The sequence below is a fragment of the Lepisma saccharinum genome, chromosome 26, assembly GCF_977018435.1.
Source record: "Lepisma saccharinum chromosome 26, izLepSacc3.1, whole genome shotgun sequence".
Classification (NCBI taxonomy): domain Eukaryota; kingdom Metazoa; phylum Arthropoda; class Insecta; order Zygentoma; family Lepismatidae; genus Lepisma; species Lepisma saccharinum.
The window spans coordinates 28,275,933-28,299,876 of NC_139254.1; the positions used below are offsets into that span (position 1 = coordinate 28,275,933).

The 23,944-nt window shown below is 37.6% G+C and overlaps 1 protein-coding gene across 1 annotated transcript in view; it reads right to left on the reverse strand.

Moving 5' to 3' along the window:
• The window catches only part of LOC145979534 (RNA polymerase II-associated protein 3-like), a 41,032-nt gene extending 17,719 nt beyond the window's left edge, over positions 1 to 23,313 (reverse strand). Inside the window, exons 1-5 of the mRNA XM_083112490.1 lie at positions 23,087 to 23,313; positions 18,511 to 18,657; positions 15,419 to 15,535; positions 6,171 to 6,298; positions 1,680 to 2,085 (exon numbers count right to left, since the gene is read on the reverse strand). Of these exons, the coding sequence (XP_082968616.1) occupies positions 1,680 to 2,085; positions 6,171 to 6,298; positions 15,419 to 15,535; positions 18,511 to 18,657; positions 23,087 to 23,224 (936 nt within the window). The 5' untranslated portion in view covers positions 23,225 to 23,313. The remainder of the gene's footprint in view (positions 1 to 1,679; positions 2,086 to 6,170; positions 6,299 to 15,418; positions 15,536 to 18,510; positions 18,658 to 23,086) is intronic.
• Positions 23,314 to 23,944: the final 631 nt, after the last annotated feature.

The following is a 23,944-nucleotide window of genomic DNA, read 5'->3' on the forward strand; positions in this document are numbered from 1 at the left end:
AGTATGCTCCTCATATTAAAATGAAAATCATAAATAAAGGAAAAAAAAAACAGGGCCACAAAAAAATAATAACCATGTATGTACAAGAGTGGCAGTGTTGCCATTTTAAGGAAACAATTTCCGGAATTTCAATAGTAACAAAGGAGATATAGTTTTGTAATTTGAGTATGTAATACCTTGAGAGGCATACAAACAAACAAAAAAGACAGAACTGAAATATCATTTGTAGTTTTCAAGAAATGGAGAGTTGAGTTGGGATAAATTTTGAAAATCGCACCTTTGCCACTGCATACTTGTTGGACCCTTGAGGGCAACCTTAAAGTGTTGCTTTTACTCTTTATTACACGCAAAATGTCTTTCCTTAAAAAAAGCAGTAGTTTAGGAGTAATAGAAATATTTATAAATTTAGCCCATAAAATTACGAGTAACAAAATACTTTTTCAATCTCTGCTTGTTAATACCAGTAATGATGGATGTATTCTCTTGTTATTTGAGTATGTCATACCTTCATGTGTATACTAATGAACAAAAAAGACAGAACTGAATTATCATGTGTAGTTTTTAAGACATGATATGTCAATTACTGCCAGGTGGACGTGGTTTCGATCGAAACCAGCCATCTCGAATGCCATAATTTGGGTGGTTTTGTTTGAAACCGGCTGTCTGCTAAAGGTTAAAGAAAATTACAAACTAACAAGTGAGGATTTCAACATAAATGCTAGTGACATCTAGCGGCTCAACCTGAAATGAAGAATCAAAAATATGGACAAAAGCTTGTCATATACTTTTGCTGTACTAGATCTATTACACATACATAAAAACATAATTATTAGAACGTCAATAAAGAACCTTCTCTGAATACTGACAGCGAGCTGCCAGAATGAATGGGTGAATAAATTAAGTATCTTTTGCCAGAATGAATGGGTGAATAAATTAAGTATCTTTCCAAAACGTTAGACCGTTATTATACAAAGTGTATACTAGTATAGGAAATGTATTTCAAATGTGTTTGCAGTATGAATTTAAATATAACAGATTCATATTTAAAATCACATGCCATACAATTGAAACTGTTTTTCTATTTACCATGGAGGAAGGGCTCAGGTGAACAACCAATCCCTTTCCTTCCTGCAGGCACCAATAGTTGACATAAAAAATAAACAAAAAACACATAATTTAGCCTTTGTTTGCATAGTGGAACTGGATGAAGATATACATTTAAAAAGTAACAACTCTGCACTCGCAAGCATTATTTCACAGCACGTTCCTACTGTCACCTTCTTTTACTCCTAACACACTATAAGAAGAGGAATACAGAATTCCTTTGCATTATCACCACAAGCATGATTTATTGAACAATATCTGGTGGAATGTTGTCAAATTTGAACAAAATATGCTTCTATATAACATTTTAACCAAAATATGGCAATGGGGGGGCTCCTGCATAGCCAAATGGTAAGTGCTCTTACCTTTGGTGCAAATGGTCCCAGCGGAGCCCCCAAAAGTTTGGCATTTTGTAAAGAAGTAACGAGCTCCGGTCTCAAAAGCCAGAAAATACCTGTGATGGGACCCTATGCGATGACCACTCGTTACCCAATGAAAAAACCACACTGGCAGGCTTGGCCCTTAGAGAGCCGCTGCACCATAGTCAAGCCATTTGTCAGTGCCCCGTTTCTTACCTTTGAGCGCAAATGTGGAGGTTTGTATATCGGCTCAACAACCCCGACTTCTGCTGGAACAGTCTCTTTCTTCGAAGAGTTCTTCAAACCAGTATTAGCCAGACACTTATCTTCTTTGGAAACACTCGTCGAGGCCTTTACTTCAATGATTGGCGATGTCACTTCTTTAACAGGGTCTGTCTTCTCACGATCTTTTTTCTTTCCCTGTATTAAGAGCTCCACCCTCTTCAACTCAGCCGAAGACTCCTTATTCTTTGGCTCCAACACCAACACCCTCTTGAGGTCCTTTCTGGCATCCTCCAGGCGACCTAAGCACCCCTGAGCAGCTGCTCGACGTTGGTAGGCTTTCACGTAACGCTCATCGTGTGAGATGGCTGTATTGCAATCCAAAAGTGTCTTCTGGTAGCTGAAGAAAAATAACAAATGTGAATTTCATATATTAACAAAATTAAGAAAGGATGAAAAAAGCAGGGCGGACAAAAATCATGACAAAAAAACAATTTTTTTTTTTTTTTTTTAAAGAAAAACATGCTTAAAATTGCTTGTATGTTTCTTTTCACCATACATGCAGATATATTATTTACAGAAAGGCCTTTTCTGTTAAACGGCCCTGCAAAATATTTGAAGTCTGATTCAAGCAAATAAAAAGTTGTATGTAAATATACGTGGTTCTGTTACAGATATTGGATATATGAACACACTATGGAAATGTTTCTTGACTGGGGTAATGAAAATTAGGGCATAGCCGATACCTAAGTATTTGTATCTGAAAGTATTGGTTGGGATTCATCTACCGATACAAGCTGATACTTTACTGGCATATTCCTCTATCACAGTCCAAACAATGTCGGGCGACATTTTTGCAGTTTAATTATCCTGTAAATTATTCAAAATTCAAACTTTTTTTAAAAAAAAATTGCACTAATTTTGCACGAAATGCTACAAGGCATGTCCAGAAAGTAAGTTCCGTTTGGTAATAAAATTAAATTGTGTACAGATACAGAAAAGTTATTTATTGCACAAAATTCTACAACTCTTAAACTACTTTTCCACATAACTGCCGAAATTTTGCAGGCATTTGTCATAGCGTGGCAGTTTTTGTATACCTTCTTCATAGAAATTTGCCGCCTGTGTCTTCAACCAGTTGGAAACAGTTTCTTTCAGCTCGTCGTCATTGTTGAAGTGTTGACCGCCAAGGAAAGACTTGAGATGTAAGAACAGATGAAAGTCGCTAGGAGCGAGGTCAGGGCTGTACGGAGGATGGTCAAACACGTCCCAGCCAAATCCCTGTAGGAGGTTTTTCGTCACATTTGCAGTGTGTGGTCGTGCGTTGTCGTGAAGAAAAACAACACCTTTTGACAGCAATCCTCGGCGCTTATTCTGTATTGCGCGGCGCAATTTCCGAAGTGTCTCGCAATAAGCATCTGCTGTGATTGTTTGACCACGCGGTAAGAAATCAATGAGTAAGATGCCTTTCCAGTCCCAGAACACTGTGCACATCATTTTTCGAGGTGTCAAGATTTGCTTCGGCTTAACCTTTGCTGGGGATGAAGTGTGCCTCCATTCCATTGATTGCCGCTTACTTTCAGGGGTGTCGTAAGAAACCCAAGTTTCATCTCCTGTGACTATCTGTGTCAGAAATTCTTTGCCGCTTTCAGCATAACTGGTCAAAAACTGAAGTGCACTACCCATCCGTTTTGTTTTGTGTTGCTCAGTAAGAATCTTTGGTACCCAACGTGAGTAAAGTTTACGAAATTTCAGTTTTTCGGTAACAATTTCATGCATTAGTGATCGTGAAATTTGGGGAAATTCCATAACGAGAGCACTAATTGTAAACCTTCGGTTTTCCTGGATCTTGTCATCAATCGCGTGAACCAGTTCTTCTGTAACCAAAGATGGACGCCCACTTCGTTCTTCATCGTGCACATCACTACGTCCGTCATTGAACTGTCGGACCCATCTTCTCACCATTGAATCACTCATCGCATTTGGTCCGTAAACATCGCAAATTTGCCGATAAATTTCACTTGGTTTCACTTTCCTCGCATTCAGAAAACGAATCACAGATCTGATTTCACAAGCGGCGGGATTTTCAATCAACACCGACATTGTCAAGAAGCACAACAAAGCGTACGTGACTGACAGCGATCTCCAAATGGCTCACGTTTCTTCTCCTTGATACAGAGCGTCTACCGCGCATGTGCGGAACTGCGATCGCAGCGCTGCAGCGGAGATAAATTGAAACGGAACTTACTTTCTGGACGTGCCTTGTATATTTTGCGATTGCATGATATCAATTTTAATAATCTGATTCAATTCTTGAATATTCTAAAGCAGATCGTCGCTACGGGATGGCGTACGTTCGAATCCGGCTCTGGTCGGAATTTATTCGGCTTACGTATAGGGCCGGTGGCAACCCACCATCGTGAGGAAATTGGGGAGCTCCGAGTGAGTGAGCGTAATCCAGTCGCGAAGTCCTACAACGGCTGGGGGTCGGTCGGGCTGACCACCCGTCGCCCTAGTCTGGCTGCAGATCTCCACGCCCCGTTGCTGGTTCACGTGGGAGGGAGGCCAGCAGTCGGTAGGTAAGCCTTGGCCCGATATTGGGCTGTTGCGCTAATGGATTATTTATTATGATAATAAATTTCTTGGTAAATTGACACATATATAAAATTGGAGAAGAATCTTTACACACCAATATTGACCAATATTTTGAACAAATTTTAATTATTGTAATTTTCAAGCATCGGTATCGGTGAGAGTATCGGCTCAGCCCTAATGAAAATATAATACTAATTTTGTCTATAAATATTATTGAACTCTAAAAATAGAAATTTAAGTGTATTTACAGTTTACATATATTTCTTTCCCTTTCTTTGAGCCTACTAAACACCATTCAATGATTACAAGATTAATGTACTTTCAGCAAAAGAGTTTCTGTATCTAAAAATTCCTTATGTACATTATTCTATAAATTATTTCCTTAAGGTGATTTAAATCAGAGATTTAAAAAAAAATCACCCTGATTTAATCAATCCACCTTGGACAAAAGTAATTAAAGCTTTGCTTATGCCATGTGCCAAGCACATAATAATAAAAAAGGTACTACTCACTTTGGCATGCTGCAAGGTTGGCATACTATATTTTGCCAAGCTTGTGGCTTCTCTATTTGATTTGATTTGATTTGATTTTAAAATTTTGGGTGCGTCAGCATTAAGGCTATTTTGCACCCGTCACACTATACGGGGTCCAGCCCCTTACCGTTACACATAACAACTCTAAAGTTGCTTAATTAAAATCATAAAATATTAAAATGTTCTGACTTTCGTTAAAAGCCGAGGCTGCAAAGAACACTCAGCACAAATAAGGACAAAACACAGGACAACACAAACAAAATTATACTGGCCATGGGGCCAGTCGCCAGAGCCTCATTAGTCTTCAGTCCAGGGTGTACTAATGTGGAAGTGAGGTTGACATTTGGGTGTACTACGTGGAAGGTCACTCCTTACACCCCTGGCTTTTCTATTTAATTGATTGATTGGTTTCTGTGTCGCTTTTCTGTCACTATTAACTAAGTGAGAGAATGAAGATGAGTGATGATATGATGAAGGGACACACGCAAAGAACACCAATATCCAAGTCAGGATTTGAACCTGGGACCCCTGGCATCATAACATGTTGTCCTAACCATTCTGCAACGGAGTTTGGCACATTTCTAATCATCGCAAAGAACAGCATTCCCACTGTCTATACAGATTATAACGGCAAAAAAGATTCCATTTCTCTCCATAGCAAACTGAATGCTCCAATGGATGAGTGATGTATACAACATTGTGAATCATGCTTGGAGCTCTCTATGGGCTTTGTACACCTATGAGTTCTCTTTTTACCTCAGAATGAACATGCAGAAATGTCCGAAAGCAATGGTATCTAGTAGATTTCTGAATGTAGGGTTGCATAAGTTTCCTGCAGTTTAACACAGACCAGTTGCTTATCTATATATATTTTCAAGTTTGAGTTAGTGCCTGTATACCTCCAGAAGAAATAATATTTGGGGTCCATATGCAGTCACTTATCAGCCACTGCAAAGGCCTTTCCACCAATCAGCTTGCGAACTGAGGTGATTGTTGAACTTTGCCGAGAAATTTCTGTAAGTTTTAGACTGACAGAGGGCAAGTAACTGGTGCAAGTGTGTAGAGGAGGTGCCATCTTTAAAATGACAAACATGGCATTTTGAAGCACACTTGATCAATGGTGCATTCTTGAGATCGTTTTATAAATAACAGTTGATACTTCATGTACATTTGAGCTGCATACAGTCTGCTGTATATCTGTTGTCAGACTTTTAAGGTTTTCATTTGAACCTTCTTTACATAACAATTCTGTGAAAACTGACTTTTTGCACGAACAACAAGCTATGTTCATTATATGCATGCCATAAATATACAATTTTAAAATCTATGTAGAAATTCAAGAAGGACAATAACTTACTCTCTCATTTTGAAGTAACAAAGGGCTCTGTTTGCATAAAAGATAGGGTCATATGGATCGGCTGAAATAGCATTTGTGTAACACTCTATTGCCTTACTCCATTTCTGCTCCTTAACAAACCGATTCCCCTGCGGAGAAAGAGAATATTAATGATAAACAAATCCAGGTTATACATGTAATCAAATGTTTTCTATCATATAATAAGAAGAAGTAAGGACAATATTCAAACTAAATTCAAGGATAATATTAAAAAAAACAACTTGCAAAACAGAATGAATTTAATAATGTTTACAGTATAATGGATTGATTTTCTGTTTAAAGGAAGATTTCACACTAAAGCACCAAACAACATGTTTAGTGTGTCAGATGGTATTTCACCAATTGAATACAAACTTGTGCAGCCTGTTATACTGTTACAGTGTAAAAGGTTGCTTTGTTGCTTGTCACTTGCTGTGAAATCTCCCAAAGATGCTGTGTGAGAGACAAATTAAGTATTCAAATGCTTTACATTAAAGTAAGACTTCTTTAGCAAGTAGGTGAACTACTATCCTTGTTTTGACAAAAGTTTTCCTTTGTGCGTTAAAATATATTTTCAACTGAACATATTACCGTATATTTTATGACCCCACAACTGAAACATAAAATGTTAATCACATGAAAAGTAGAAAGTGGATTACCAGATTAGAAGAAAACCTTCATTAGCTGAATAGCTAATGTCGCTAAGAGTAGACGACAGGCTGGTAACTCTGACTTTCACTGCTCCCTGTTCATACTTACAATTTCTACCAAATGGATAAGAGAAGTTAAAAAAAAAAAAAAAACCTTCTTGGACGAACTGGCAGAAGATATTGGCTTTCTCGACTTGCTGGATTGTTTTGAAGTAAAGATTTTCTACCGTGCTTTATATATTCTAGTAAATCAAGTAAACAATAGATTTGAGAGTATGAAACAAATCAAAGAAACTTTCACCTTTTTAGTTTTTAAGCCCCACCACCCTAACGGAAATGCACTACTAATTTTTGGAAGAAATATGAAGAAGATGCATCTTGCACTATAGCTACAGAAATTGATTGTTTTCGGAATGTAGTGTCAACTGAAATCAAAACATCAGCGTAGTAGCAGAATTCCTCTTTATAGAAAACAACATTCTGGCTATTAGCATTCGTGACGTATGCCTATATGCTGTATTTGGCTCTACCTGTAACGTCTTCTTCAGCTGAGAGGTTGATTTCCAAGTTAATATTCATCAAAATGTACTTGAGAAGCACAATAACAACAGTACGACAAGTGGACTGGCGTTGTTAAGCATTGAGAGCGATCGCTTTCGAAAACCAGACTTCATCAAACTAGCAGAAGAATTTGCTTCCATCAAAAAACACAGGACTGGTAATGGGCATTTAGCAATATTGTAATTTTTGTAGTAACAGCAGGGCTCCTACGTGAACTTGAAATGTATTTCTCCTGAATTTTCCAAAATGTTCAATTTTTTCCCAGAGTAGTCAATATACAGTGCAATACTATTTTAAATATATTTTACAATAGCTTCCATTTCCCCTCATAGCCATTCCACTCTTACCTTCTTTTATTATTATTAAATTTCATTTGATTTTTGTTATTATTATTATTTGTTATTTTGTTATTTCTGCCACCTTTGGCTAATCACGACAATGATGACGAGTGATATGATGGAATTGATGTGACATGCCCAGGTGAGGATTCAAACCTGGGATCTCTGGCTATTATTATTAGAGATGGGGGCAGATTGTTACTATAATGGTATTGGCATATCAGTGTATCACTAATACTACTGATGATTTTACCAATCTGATATATTTATAAGTTGTCTGTAATTTAGGGTAATATTCTGCCATTTTGTTATTATTCTTATCATACAATTCGCACGCAACAGTTTTGCAAAGTAAATTCCTAAATATACAGTTCTTCATTAACCCTCGAGCACTAACGCATTGCAATTTTTTTATTAGCTCAATTGTCAAAACTTGCTGTTTAAGAGAAAGCATGTTTTCCTGAACACTGCCCTTTCTTGAACTTAACTAATTTTCGTAGAAAGTCTATGCTGAACTACCGTCCTGATACGCTGCAATTCTCGTATGCTGTTGGGGGTGGCATCATAAATTTTATGAGGGGATGGCAACAACTCATACAATCTAAGGGCTTTTGTTAGTGTTGTTTTTAAGGCTGCGGGTCCAGGTACCACGCTAACAAGGACTCACAACCAGTGTAGTAGTTTGTTTTGTGTGGAGTTCACGTGTGTTTGTGATTGTCCTTGTCACAATTAGTCACATGTGGAAGAAAAGCAACGCTAAATAAACAAAATCAATCAATGAATCAATAATGATTGGGGAATTCCCGAGTGACCATACAAGGAAAATAAAGACTTACAGAAATCAATTACAGGAGGTAATGCTTTTTAATTGTAATTTCAATTTAAAATCTAATTGATAATTTTAAAAATACTTTACATTTCGAATATTAAGAGAGCATTTTCTGCACTTTCATTATTGCAAAGAAAAAGTTTAATTTGCAAAATAATTTTTGAAAATCAACTTTCAGATGTGACACTTTGGACCCCTAAATTTTACATTTCCAAGACTGTTAAGTAAAAATAATTGTGCACCCTCAAATTCATTGAACTAATGTGGTTCCTAAATAAGTTAAAAGCCATGTATTTTTTTTTTTGTTGAGAAACCATCAAAATTATGAACAATTTTGAGATACTTAAAAAATAAAGTACCATCATAGTATTTGGAAGTACTTTAGAATACTAAAACAGTTGTGGGAGGAAGTTTCAAGGTTGGACAAGCTAATTAGCACAGTTAAAAAGTTTCACAAAGTAGTATGTACTGGAGAAATTATGATTTGAAAAGTAGCTTATACGAGCATCCGTGTTTTGCATTGAGCAGCCACCCTTGGTGTCCAGTTGTCTCAGACACAGAGTTTTAATGGATTTTATGGGAGATTTGAAGGGGGTTTTGTGCTTGGGACCAGATTTATCATATGATCAAGTGTTGGAAGCATTTAGCTATATTGTTTTAATGCTAAGAGCACTAAACCTGACCCACCTAACATTTATGGATCTTTTGTCAATGCCTAGAGACCTACACCTAATCTAACATCAAGAGCATTTAGTAACATAATACGTGGCACATTTAAAAAAAAGGGCCCATGTTTTATAAGAACCGACTGGCAACAGTGATCGCATCGTGCCTGCACAGTAACATAACATCACTTGGTCCATTGGCTATCCAGCAACCATACTTTCGCTAGTCAGCTGTTCGTTATCGTGTGTGTTGGAGCATGTTAAAATGGCTGAGCGCATACACAATCCCGCCAGGTGCGAGGTCCGTTCTGTGATTCAATTTCTTCACGCCAAAGGACAAAATGCTGCTCAAATTCATCGAGAATTGTGTGAAGTGTATGGTGACAGTATAATGAGTGAAGGAAAGGTGTGGCAATGGTGTTGAGTCCAAACAACAATCGATGCAGTGGCATCATTCAAATTCACCAAAGGCGAAAAAGTTCAAGCAAGCTCCATCTGCACGAAAAATGATGGCAACTGTGTTCTGGGACCAACAGGGCGTGCTTTCGGTGGATTTCCTGAAACTGGGGAAAACAATCACATCACAAGCACAATGTGAAACACTTTCCGCCATACAAAACTGATTACGTGCAATGTTGCGTTTAGGAATTGTGCTTCTCCATGATAACGCCAGACCACACACTGCGGTCCTCACTGTTCAGACGATGCAGAAGTTTGGATGGGAACTTTTTGATCACCCCCCGTATAGTTCAGACCTTGCGCCAAGTGACTTTCACCTCTTCCTGCACCTAAAAAAGTGGCTTTCGTCTCAACGATTTGAAGAAACTGAGGTGTTGAAAATGACAGTGTTGAACTCCCAGGCACGAACTTTTATGCAAAGGGTATAAAAAAGCTGAACTCCCAGGCACAAACTTTTATGCAGAGGGTATACAAATGAAAGTGCTTGGAAAATAATGTGACTTATGTTCAAAAATGAAGTGGATATTTGTTTTGTTTGTTTAGTTGGTGTTTTAAGTCCACTTTATGCACAGTAAGGCTAATTGGGACTGGACCTACAGTTTAAAGTGGGATCCGAACCACTTGTGCCTCCACCGGGTATCAAACCCGGGACCCCTTGATTACAAGGTGACGACGCTAGCACTGCACCATCGGGGAGGCCCATGAAGTGGATATGTACATGTTAGTAACCAATAATACAATATTGCTAAACATACTTTCTTGTTTCCCATAAAATATCGGCCCCTTCTTTTGAAATGCACCTCGTACTTTTTGCATCCCACACACATGAATGGCAGTAGCCCTTACTTAAGACGAAAGTGAATGAATGGCTGCTTGAGAACAAAAGTCATATATGAGAGTATGGAAAGGAAAAATCATTGTTAAGACAAGATGCGTGTAAGTAATCACTAAAACACTGAAGTATGTGTTAACAGACATAATAGAAACCGGACCATGTAAAATACGCTGGTGTACCATGATTAATTCTGAATTAACAATCGGAACTTTGAGCCGGATATTTTCACACCTTTGAGAAACAGAAGTTTACAACTGGACACAATAGTAACTAATCTGCAATGCAAAATTAAGATATATCTAAAACCTATGTCTTCAAAACAGCTTGTGTAAAGTAAATTACTGAAGTTGTAACAATTGTAATTGTTATTATCAAAAGGCAGGGGCATATTCTAGTCTTTCAGATGCACTTCATTGAGTCTGAGCAATTAGGTGATTTTCCCTGAGAATTTTAAGTTTTTCAAATGTCCTGAGATTTCCAGGTGTGTGGGAACCCTGAACAGTGTATTTTCATACACAATTATAACATATAATTTTTTAGTTTGTCTTAACCTTTCGAACGAGTTTTTACACTGATTCAAATTACATGTATGTATTTTCATATTTGTATATATCTAATATAAAATAGGCATGAATTAATATTAGAAAAGAAAGATTTTCAGGGTTGCTACGATTTTTTGATTATGAAATTCCCTGACCCTTCCAGGTTTCCCAGCCTAAAAATGAAATTATTCCAGGCATGTTTATCATCATGACTTTTGCTTTTGAACCTTGTGTTTTTCAATTAAATATATAATCCGTTAATTATTATGAATATTCACTTTCACAACTTTTTTTAGCAAATTTCATTCTACACACACAAGAACACGTGAAAATTCGAAGAGTACAATTACAATCGGCATCAAATGTATTGGGTGCTACAATCATGTGCATCTAGCCTTCACGCTAAGGTAACAGAGGTACATTATTTCACCAAAACAGATCTCCACACTATAAAAACAACAGAAAAAGTTCTTAAACCATACACAATTCTTCATTTTCTGGCAGATTTATAGTGTCAGAAAATGCTGCTTTTTTGCTTTATAAGTATACAGCATCTGGAGAAATTTTTGTTGCTTATAGGAATTCTGTAGTAAATACCAACAAGACTAAGATCTATAAAATAATAAATGATAACCTCATCTTCACCAACCTTTCCAATAATTATGACCATATTGTGAATGTACTTGAGTTATCAATCAGATATCTGGACTGCAAGTTTTACTTTGATATTCTTTCTAATATCTAGTATTATAAAAGTGAAAATTTATTACAGAAATGCAAAGGAACCATAATTTTGCACAAGACTGAGAATCATAAGAAGGAAAGAAACAAGTTTCTAAACTGAATCTTTTTTGGGAGTGAAATCACAAGAACTGAATCCAATAGTGGAAGTGAACTGCTTGTTCATTTAGCAACTTTTTCTCTTGCAGACTCCAAAAATGGACGTAATTTCCAGACGACCTGCAAAATTCCCTGTTCTCCAGATGCATAGGAACCCTGGATTATTTTAACGAGTAGGGGTCCACAACTGAAAGTTGCACGGGAGGGGTGTGTGTGTGTGTGCAGAGCGTGTTAGTTACGCTACTGGAGAAAACTGGTTAATTTTGCACTGTACACAATTACTGCTTAACAAAGAAATATCTTGCAATATATGGACCTTGCCAAAGGATATTGGTGAAAGTTTGATGATGTCTCAAGATGAAGTTTCAAGTGGGACATGTACCAATGGAATGTGGCTTCACTAATAATGAACAAAGCACACCTTGAGCATAAGGTAACAGTTCTATCGTATGGAAATGAACATGTATACAAAAGTCTAGTCAACATCTTCTTACAAGTATTGAGACGTGAAAAATTAGAGTTCTTACCCTCTTCTGAACTAAAATTCTAATTCATGTTTGGGGAATACAATACGCGGTCGAAATAAACGAGTTACAAACTTTATCCATGAAACTTCCTTGCATAGGTTCTATTCATTTTGGTGGTCTCCACCATCATCCGCTTGGGAACTCGTTGCTTCACTGCTGGGCTGGCTTCCGGTTAATGTTGTTTCCCTGCGTGCCGCTAACGACTATGTGGCTCCACTGGGTATTGAACCCAGGTTACCTTAATTACAAGGTAACAACGCTACTACTATTGTGCCATTGGGGAGGCCCCAATAATCATTGGTCCCTTTTCTGGTATATTAAATCATACTAGGGATGTGATAAAACTGAAAATTTACCGATGCCGATGTACTCACCGATAATTTTTTGAACCAATACCATTGCCGATATTTAACCGATTCTGATACATAAGATTATTAAACAGAAATGGGATGTTACTTTCAGAATGACAAAAATAAACTTGCTATGTACATTTGTATTGCATATCATATGTATATACATATACAGGGTGCTCGGAAATTCCCCTTACAAACTTCTAGGGCAAGTAGAGGGGACTGAGTAGACAATATTTGGAATAGGAACCCATGTCCGGAAACGTACAGTTTCCGTGCTACAACCATGACAATGTGTCGGATGTGCCTGTGTTGGTATGCAACCGGGTAGGCAGTACATGACGTCAGAAGATCACCTGATGACCTAAAGTGTAATCATTTATTACAACCATGTCAAATGAGTTGTTACGTAAGGTACAGAAGTGAATGACGTGTGACTCAGTCCATAATACAAACAAATTTATTTGGTAACAATGCCAAGGGATCAAAAAAGAAACGTACTACTGTATTCAATGATCAACACCTGTTTCAACAGTGGAACGCAACAATTTGTAGACGTCACGTGTCATCAGGTGATCTTCTGATGTCATGTACTGCCTACCCGGTTGATTACCAACACAGGCACATCCGACACATTGTCATGGTTGTAGCACGGAAATGGTACGTTTCCGGACATGGGTTCCTATTCCAAATATTGTCTACTCAGTCCCCTCTACTTGCCCTAGAAGTTTGTAAGGGGAATTTCCGAGCACCCTGTATATTCTCAAGAGATGCGAATGTACATTTGCATCTACAAAAGGTGGTTATGTGAACCTTTAAGAAGAACATGGATTCTCAAGAGATTTTACATTAGTACAAAGCAGTTCTTTGAAATGCAAAATGAATTCCTGTTCTTAATGTTGGAAATTTACTGCTGCCAGATTCAACTTCAGAAACACGAGTTTTGGAAGCACTTCAGGAAGTAACCTACTTCTTCTCTTATCGCAAATCTGTTCAGCAACACTGAACACTCAATCACTGAATACTGATGCAGCAGGTATGCCCAAGTATTTTCTCAGCACTTGCATCAGGTTTCAATACTCATTTTTGAATTTCCAATACAACAGCAGATCCTGGTTCAGCAATGTACTGTTTTATTTCCGATTTTGAATTAGGTTGATCCTCTGAATGAGAGTTTCAATAATTTTATTACAAAACTCTACAATAATGATGGATCATAACCTAATTTTCAGTAAATCTTACAAAACTAAAATATAAAACTTATTAGAAGGTAAAACTCTAGTATAATCTGTACCGGTCTAAATATCGGATTTTTGCCGATGTCAATATGTCAATTTCTGCCGCTCCTTTATTTATTTCCTCTCACCCCTTGACAACCCAGGACTATATGATGCCCAGTGTGAGTGCAATTCGCATTACATTGGCAGATCAATCAGAAGCCTTATCTGATGAATGAATGAAAAGAAAGAAAGAAAGGAAAAAACTACCGGACTAGCAAAGCACCTCAACTTCAACAAACACAACATCAAATACGTTTCAGTCAGGCATACATCCATCACACATGCTGACTGACACCAAAATCAAAGAGACACATGCAATTATGCACTTTCCACATGATCTTAATATTCAGGCGCATCACATTTGGTTTCCCCTACTGCAACAACTTAAACCCAGGTCATGCAGGAGAAGAACTGGCTACATGCGGCATTCAGGGAAACGACAGGAACTGGAAGCCAGCCCAGCAGTGAAGCAAGGAGTTCCCAAGCAGATGGTGGCAGAATCTCTACAAATAAGTTTCGTGGAAAAAGTTAGTAACTTGCTTATGTCTAATTATAAAATTCAAAGTCATTAACCCTCCATCAGCCATACTGTATCTGTGAAATACACGAGACTAAAATTGCTTACTTTCTTGGTAATGATTGAGTGGGTGGATCTCAGTAGCTTCTTCCCTCTGTCTAAATACAGAAGACCACAGTCTCCACCTGGTGTCCATGGGCTTAGTAGGCTTTTTATCTGTGAGATACAGAACGACTGATTTTGATCGGGTCAATGGTAGCACAGTGTATTTGTAGAATGGACTTTTAGGATCCAGAAAAATGCTGAATTTGTTTGTTCCATGCTCTGCAGCAGTGATGGTGAATGCAATGAGTGTATCATGTGATAAGAGTCTGTCAGCAATGAAAAGAGTGACACATAAATAATGTTTGTAGAGTGAGTGCTAAACAATAGTTTTCAAGGTTAAGAATCATTGTATTTACTAAAATAAAAAGGTGAAGTAACCATGAATATGCTAGTACAAGCATACTTGTATCTCACAGATACAGCGTGACCAATCGTGTTGCTTTTCGAGGTGCATCCGATAAAGGATTAAACACACAATAATCATAGACAAGAACACTGTCCCACTTGAGCCAAAATCTGGTTTTCAAGAAAACCATGTGATAGTCCACTCCCTGTGGGTGTTAACATAATTTATTTCAAGCTGGTTATATAAGTGCCATTTACACTAGCATAAGGTCACATAAATGTCATTCACTACCCCTGAGAGTGAATATCCTTTCCCTCTATTGAATTTCTGTAACTCCCATTCTGATAAGATAATGTAAACAAACAAATCTATTAAACAAACCATACCTTTTCCTTTTCATATAAAGCTTCATCTCTCAATTTTTGCACAAGTTCTCTTTCCATTTGCCTACGCTTTTCCTCTTCTTGTTTGCTCTGTCTATCAACAGCTTCACAGGCTTCATCCTAGAAAACAATAATATACATATATATGTAGGCGACATAATAAAAATAATAATGAACATCAACTGAAGCTCTTAAACTATTTAAGAAACTCATTCAAGTATGAATGTTTCCAGTTTTTAAGGTAGTACGTAGCACAATTGATACGATGCCACATGGAGGATTAGAAAGACTGACATGCCTACAAATCTGGTTGAAGTCTCAAGAAAAGCTTGCCACAATCACTGATGCGCAGAGAACGCGATTTCGCCTGTGTGACCCAATGCTCACCACGGGGCTGCTCTGCTTGAAAATACGCTCGTTGCAGGGCACAGTCTTCAACATCGGCTCGAGCGGTACGTATCGTCCCGCGGTGCACGCACAGCAAGAGCGAGTTAGTGTTCTTGTGGAATTGTGGTGGCTCGTGGTGTTCTGTGTTAAAATATTTAAATATCAGCTCTACGTGACTGTGTATGTGCTGTAGAGCATAACAATGGCCCCACATAAGTCTAAATTAGGAAGTGCCAAAACATTACATAGTCAAACAAGGGAAGTTATTTATAACGTCTACAAATTCATGAGAAATGAAAAGCCCGACCCTGTGGCCGAGTGGTTAGCACATCGCGCTGCGACGCCAAGGGTCCCGGGTTCGAATCCCGGTCGGGCTTGGTTGTTTGTGAATGTCCATTCATCAATTTCATCATTTCATCACTCATCCCCATCTTCGCAAATTAGCCAAGAGGCACAAAACGCGAAGTAAAATAAACTAAATCAAATCAAATCAAAAATGAGAAATGAAACAGGTGCTCCTCGCAATGTAAAAGAAATTCAAGTGAAAGTGGCGAAAGCAACGGGTGTGTCCGAAAGGTAGCTGCGGAGTGTGCTTCAACAAGCGAGAACGGTTAAAAGTGGGGAAGTTGAATAGTTTACAACGCCGGGGAAAAGAAGACCAAAATGTGTCAAAAAGTGTGAATTGGATAATTTTGATAAGTGTGTGGTAAGGCGAACAATTCACAATTTTCATAAATCCAATGCCGAGAGACCAACGCTGGAAAATATTCGTAGGAAGTTGTTTGAAGATATACAGTTTCAAGGTGGTGTAACTACACTAAGCAAGATAGTTCGAGGCTTGGGATTTCGATGGAAAAAAACAGAAGACATGCACAGAATATTAATGAAGAAGAATGACATATTATTCATAATTGTAATAAAGTACTAAATTCGCTGCGCCTCTTACAGTTTTCAATTTGTGTGTTAACATTCAGTCGGTCGAGACCCCTAGATCGGCTGTCGCCTTGCAAACATCCGTCTACGCGGCAACCTTCGTTCGGGCGAAGGGCGGAGCTACCGAGTTGACCCGAATGTTGGCGAAAGTCTGCGCAGATTTTTGTGGCAAGCTTTTCTTGTGACTACTCTACATGATTTATTTGAACTTTTCCTTGCAGTCTCCAAAAGGGGTGGTTGTACACATCTAAAGCTTTAAGGGCATCACCTACAGATTGACACAAAAATCACCTACTGATCACAGAAAAATTCATTAAAAGTTTAGTATCCCCGAAACATCTGAAATTCCTTTATTTTCTTCGGTACTTGTTTACTATCCTTCGGACAGATTTCGTAATTTTTTATAGAAGAAACTACTTACCGTAAGAAGTTCGTGTAGCATTGTCTAACATCTGGAAGGTTTTTTGTGATGTGGGAACCATTTCCGGTAAGGTTAGGTAGGGTCACGTATAGGTTACAATAGTTAAAAATTGGTTTAGAAAAAAATATGCGTAGCCCCACACACCAGTCTCGCATAGCCCCACAAATAATTGACACAAAGCTCCACAAACCATTTGTGGAAACGTACGTTCTTCAGTTACAAAAAACACTTTTTTTAAAAAAATTGCAATTACTTTGATCAAAAAAAACATGAATACACGTTAAAGAATGTTCCGCGAAGCAGATAGGTAACTACAAATGTCAAAAATTGACGAAACTCAGAAGTTATAGGTGTTCGAAGGATAGTAAACATTTACCTTTTCTTCTTTTTCTCATTGGTACTTACGTATTCTGCATTCCTAAGGATTTTGGAAGGTGCCATTTCATTTTTTCACGCAAATAATCTCTATTTTTGACATATCGAGGAATTCTTGTTTGTTCGTTACACGCAATATGGCGCAGAAATCTTGACAACAGCATTGTCCATGATCAGTGGTTATGCAGTGTTGCAACCTTCTTAAAAAAAATACCTACTTTCGTGTTACTGATTTTGTATTTATTTCCAGGTTCAAAAACTCCACGAACCACGAACGTGGCTCCACAAACCATTCATAAATAGCCCCAGGAACCATTCATGCATAGCCCCACGAACCATTCATAAATAGCCCCACGAACCATGCATGGCAAGGTTAGGTTAGGTTTGGCAAACATAGTTAAAATTGTCATCTTCAAAATTGTCATGTTCTTGGAAAACAACAGTGTGGTTGGAAACACTGACTGGGGGTTACATCATCGAACGCAAGCAACATTTGATTCACGTAGTGGAAGGACATAGAGGAAACAGCTTTTGTGCATTGGAGACATTAATCTTAAAAAATACATGATTTACCGGTGAAATAAATTAAGCTATGGGAAAAAACACTTCCACGACCTTTCAAAAGTGTACGGAAAGTCAGTTCGGTAAGTACATTCTCCTGTAAAATTGAAGAAATACGTTTCGGGTATACTAAAATTTTACCAAAAATCCATTGGCATGTATTGCCTGCATGAAATTAATTTATCTAACAACAAACAAGTTTCTTCGAATAATACTGACCAAACGGTCCATCCGCATTGGGAATATATGAAGTTGATATGAACTGAAGTTAGAAATCTTGTAATCATGAAAAATAGTTATTCTACTTACAAACTTATGAACAGTGTGCATATTATAAAATGAGGAAATTATCAAGCTACTTGCACAAATAATAATAATAACACAACAGGTCAACTGACAAAGTGATTACACAACTTACTACATCAAACTTGTCCCATTTGGAATAATCACTTGAAGAAATTATCTGTGGTTTGTTCGATTTTGGTTTCACCTCCTCATCAGCTTGTTCAGATTTACTTTCGCTGTCATCTTTCTTCTTTTTCTTACTTCGAACTGGTGGAAGATTCTGAAATAAATATTTAGATAAAATTAAACACCTTTTCATCAGAGAAAAATGATTATCATTAATTTATGTTAACGAGATATATTCACAAACTTTATTTTACTAATTTTTTTAATGATCCACATATTTTTTAATATATAAGTCTATTAATCAGTGGCGGCTGGCAGCTAGTATGATGGGTAGTGTCAACGTGATCGCTAGCATATGTCATAGAAATCTAATGAAAGAGCTAATTTTAATGGAACTTTGTTTACTAAAATTGCAGACAAAAATTCAGAGTTCCTAAGATTGGTTTACTTTACTTCGCATTTGTACTACTTTTGGCTAATCGCGAAGTTAAGGATGAGTGAACACTCACATAGAACACCGATGCCCAGGCCGAGATTTGAACCTGCAATCCCTGGCATCGTAGCATGCTGTGCAGAGGTCGGCCAGAGTTTCTAAAAATAAATGTGACTATCAAAATTTCGACGCCTGTCACCTTTACCATTTTTTGATATTTTTAAATAGAATTGATGTTTAAATCTGGCGTGGGACAGCCAAGTTGTTTAACTTTAAATTTAATATCGTATAGTACCTTGGAAAACTGTGTATGTAATAATGCTCTAATCTGACTCATCTTTACTAACTACCCTTCCTTTCACACACCATTGGACACTTTCACTTCACTAAAAAGAAAAACACTGAACAATTAGAGAAACCGAGTCGATCACGGTATTCTCACCTTGCTTCGTTTATAATTTGCAACCCCAGCACGGCAGATGGTACATCAACAATCGGTGTTACTAACAACTGAAATATGATTATCTGCTAAATGAACTGTAGATCTACAATTTTTAGAATTCAATGCAAGAAACTGAATTATATCTCCAAGTGAAATTCTTATACTGATAGATTTTCCATGCGATTTTTTACAAATATTAAAGTAAAAAATCCCCTGGTGATGTGAATTCCTTTGATATTTAGGCAATCCTTTTGTACAGAAAATGTCTTCAATATTGTCAACATCAGTTGCAACACGTGAGTGTCTGTGTGCATGAGAGCAAGGGATATATCTTTTCTTAAGGAAGAAATCGATAACAAAAAAGTCTGAATGGCTCTTCAGATGCATCTATCTAAATAGTTATATAAATTTGGGGATGATATTACGTTCACTCTTGCCAAGAATGCAGGAAAGTATCTTTCTCGTGAATTACTTCTCCGAGTATTACAAATCAGTCAGGATTAGTCACTTCTCTGTGAAGTCTGCAACTATGTCAACACAATGCGAAAGCTCTCGCGTTGTGCCAGCCGAAGAGGGGCATGGCTGGTTGTCTTATGGCTACCACTGGGCTACCACCTCCTCGCTTGTTAACTGCGGAGACTTTTTCTCCGTGCATGATTCTACGCACAGGCCAGACTATGCTGGCCTAGAGCAAGCGAGAGAACAGCTGGGGATGCGTCGCATGAACTGAGGCGGCCGTAAGCTCGAACGCTTACGAGATTCGAATCTCCTCTTTCGTAAATGTATTAATTTAACTATATTTTGGCAAAACAAGTAAGGCCCAAGTTCCTTTTGTTTTATTGTGATTTCATCATGCTACAAATGCAATTTTTACATGGTTGGATTTCGATGTACGTCTTAACACATACTGCGGAGTTTTAGCGATTACTTAAGGTTTTTGTTCAATATATGCTTTCGTGGTTAGGTTAGGCAGGTTAGGTTTGGTTCCCTTAGCATTAAAATAAAGTCTCTAAATGCATTCTACTAAGGTTTCGATTTACTTCTACATTCATTTCCACGCTTCTACGATATTTACTGTTGCTTGTTGATGGAGAATATCCTGACCACAAGAAGTGCATAATGTAATTTTCAAGTTGTTTTTTTTCAACATAAATAACTCCCCCCCCCCCCGAGTCAAAACAGTGCTCATTATTTTAAGGAAGGTTCAAATTTCGTGTGACAATGATTTCCATAATTCTATGATAATTAGTCTTTGTGCTAGGAAAAATCATAAAACAATCGGAACCGTTACCGCAAGTGCTTTTTTTTCTTCTTTCTTTCTTTTTGTAACAGTTTCATACGTCGGACACACATTTCTTCAATTCTACACAAGAAACTTCTTACAGAAATGAGTTTCTCCAAGGTTTACAACGTTCGTCGAGGTACTTCTTTCATCCTGGAATATATTTGGCTAAATTTCTTATATCGGACAAACGGATTTCTTCAAATTTACAGGAGAAATTACTTACTGAATGCAGTTTCTTTATAGTTGTGGAAGTTCGGGGAAGTGTTTTCTCGCATTGTTCATTGAATTTTGCCAGTAAATCATGTATTTTTCGATATAAATGTGTGGCCGATGCACGAAAGCTCTTGCATCCATTTCCTTCCAGCCGGATGTTGCCTGTGTGTGATGACGTAATCCCGGTCAATCCCAGTCAGTGATTCCAAACATGTGTTTTTGTAACTAAAGAAGGTACGTTTCCGCAAATGGTTTGTGGGGCTATGCAAGAATGGTGTGTGAGGCTACTCATATTTTTTTGTAAACCAATTTTTAACTATTGTAACTTAAACGTGACCCAACCTAACCTCACCTTAACGAAAATGGTTCGTGGGGCTATGCGTCAATGGTTTGTGGGGCTAAGTAGGTATTTTTGGGTGCAGTGGGGTGGAAATACTGCATGCTGAGTACGGTAGTGAAACTGTGACCGGTAACAGTTTCATACATCAGAGACACATTTCTTCAATTTTATACAAGAAACTACTTACGGAAATTAGTTTCTCCAAGGTTTACAACGTTCGCAGAGGTATTTTCTTTCCTCGTGGAATATATTTGACCGGGAAATCGTATATATTTTTCAAGAGAAATATCTCACCGAAGCACAATTGCCATTGCTTTCATTTGCTTGCCCTACGGCAACCGGATGCTGCCTACGTTTGATGACGTAAGCCCTTGTCAGCATTTCAAACCCCCCTTTTTATATTTTTTGGTACTAGTTATATATAACGTTTAACTCGTTTCTTTCCAAATTATTTACATTTGTACTTACCTTATATGCATAGTGGAACATTTTTCAACTTGGGATTATGTTTTTTTCACCGAAAAAAATGTAAATTTTAACATTACAAGTATTGGTAAACGTCTGTCATATCAGAGACACATTTCTATTGGATATTTTCAGTTTCAAATGGTTCGTACTTACCAATTGTGTATTGCGGAACCTATTTCAAGGTGGCATTATGCTTTTAAAAACGAAAATAACTTCGATTTTTCACATTACAAGTAATTCTTTTGAATCCTTTCTTCCGTTGCGGAACACAGAATATTTCGTGCACAGCTGTGGATCATCACGCGTCGTGCTTGTGTTTTGTCGATTGGGAGTGGGCATGCAGTGTTGCAACCTTCTTAACCAAAAAATACCTATTTTCGTGTTCATTATGTCATCACAAACCATTGACGCACAAAAGGCTACTTTATTACATCAAAAGTGCTTATTTTCTGTTGTGCAGCATTCCATAGTGACAAAATAAATGCAACAGAAACTCATTTCCGTAAGTAGTTTCTCCCGTAAATTTGAAGAAAAGTGTCTCCGATATAACAGACATTTACCCAAGTATTTATTGGTCGGTGTGCAAATCTTCACTGACGTTGTCTATCGTCACCTGATATGCATTGTCATCAGCTGATATGCAGTGTCGTCAGCTGATATGCAGTGTTTCCAAACTTATGGACCGATAAATGCCACACAAAATATTCACAAACTGTTTTTAAGCGAAAATTGATCCACAAACCAATCACGGAAGGTTAGGTTAGGCAACAGAAAATGAAATTGAAAAAAAAAAAAAACGCTCACACGTCACATATTGTAAAACTACCGCGTGGTTGCTACACTAACATTTATTAACCGAAAAATGAGGGTTTTAAGGCTAAAATTCAACCACAAACCATTCGCGGAAGGTTAGGTTAGGCAAACAGAAAATTAAATTTGAAAAAAACAAAAAAACGCTCACACGTAATCTTGTAAAACTACCGCGTGGTTTAACACTGACAGGGGGTTACATAATTGAACGCACGGAACATTTGATTCACGTAGTCGACGGTAATGGTGGCACGAGCTATCGTGCAACAGAGATACATGAATCTCGAAAATTACATTATTTACCGGCCGTATAAGTTGCACGAATGAAAAAAACACTATTCCCAGCTTCCAAAAGTCCACAGGAACTCAATTCCGTAAGTACTTTCCCATCTTTTCTCCTGTAAATTTGAAGAAATGTGTTTTCACTATATCTAACTGTTACCGTCTATGTTCTTTTTCTCCTCGCAAAACTTAAGGTTCAATAATGTGTCTAAATTATTACAACGTTCATTCTTTTTGTCCTAGCAAAACTTTCTACGATTCAATAAAGTGCCTAATCAAAAGTTGAAATTCAACCTTGTACTTGGTTTACCTGAAGTTCGCTTGAAGTACCGCGAAGTTCACAGTCTTTCCTTTTCATTTCTGCTTCCCAGTTACCAAGGTCTTTCAGGAAAGAACTGAGGTCTTCTGCATTATCACGAACTTGTTTCTGAAGTACAACTGAGTCCATAGTGATATTTCTCTCTGTATGAAAATATCATACAAATACAGTTTTTTTCGCACCTTCTAGAACACAAAAATTACTCACAGATTATATGACTACAGTAGGCCATTTGTTTACACCACAGATTATATATGTAGTGGTGACAATACGGAATATTTTTATCTTTCTTGTCAGATTAATTTTCAATAAGGCGTCAAGTGATGAGTGTACCCATTGAAAATTAATAGGGGTTGCGGGATCCTGAAAAGTCGGAATCGGGATCGGGAAAAAAATTGGCCGAGTCTGATGCCACGCACGTGTCAGCGGTAAGAATAAGCGTCAAATTTGCTCCTGCCACGTAATTCGTCTGCTAAAAGCTAAAAGGATGTTACAAATCTTAAGAACAGATGAAGAAGAGAAAAATGCAAGTTTATGATTGGTAGGAATGAATGGACCGGTAATTTAGAACCTTTTTCTTTAGAAAGCATTTAGCGATATTATTTTAATGCTAACGGAACCTAACCCAACCATAGAACCTAACTACGAAAGCATTTAGGTTTATTATTAGAACAATGATAAGAACCTAATATGGACCATGTTAAAAATGTAAACATAAACATTGGTGAGGTCTTGCCCGGTCCCCCCGGAACTTCCGGTTTAGGCCAGTCCCCGTTTTTGCCAGTGCAGATTCTCCAGCATACGAAGTAAGAAATGAGCGCTTGTTTTCATCAGTTGTGCGAAGATAGT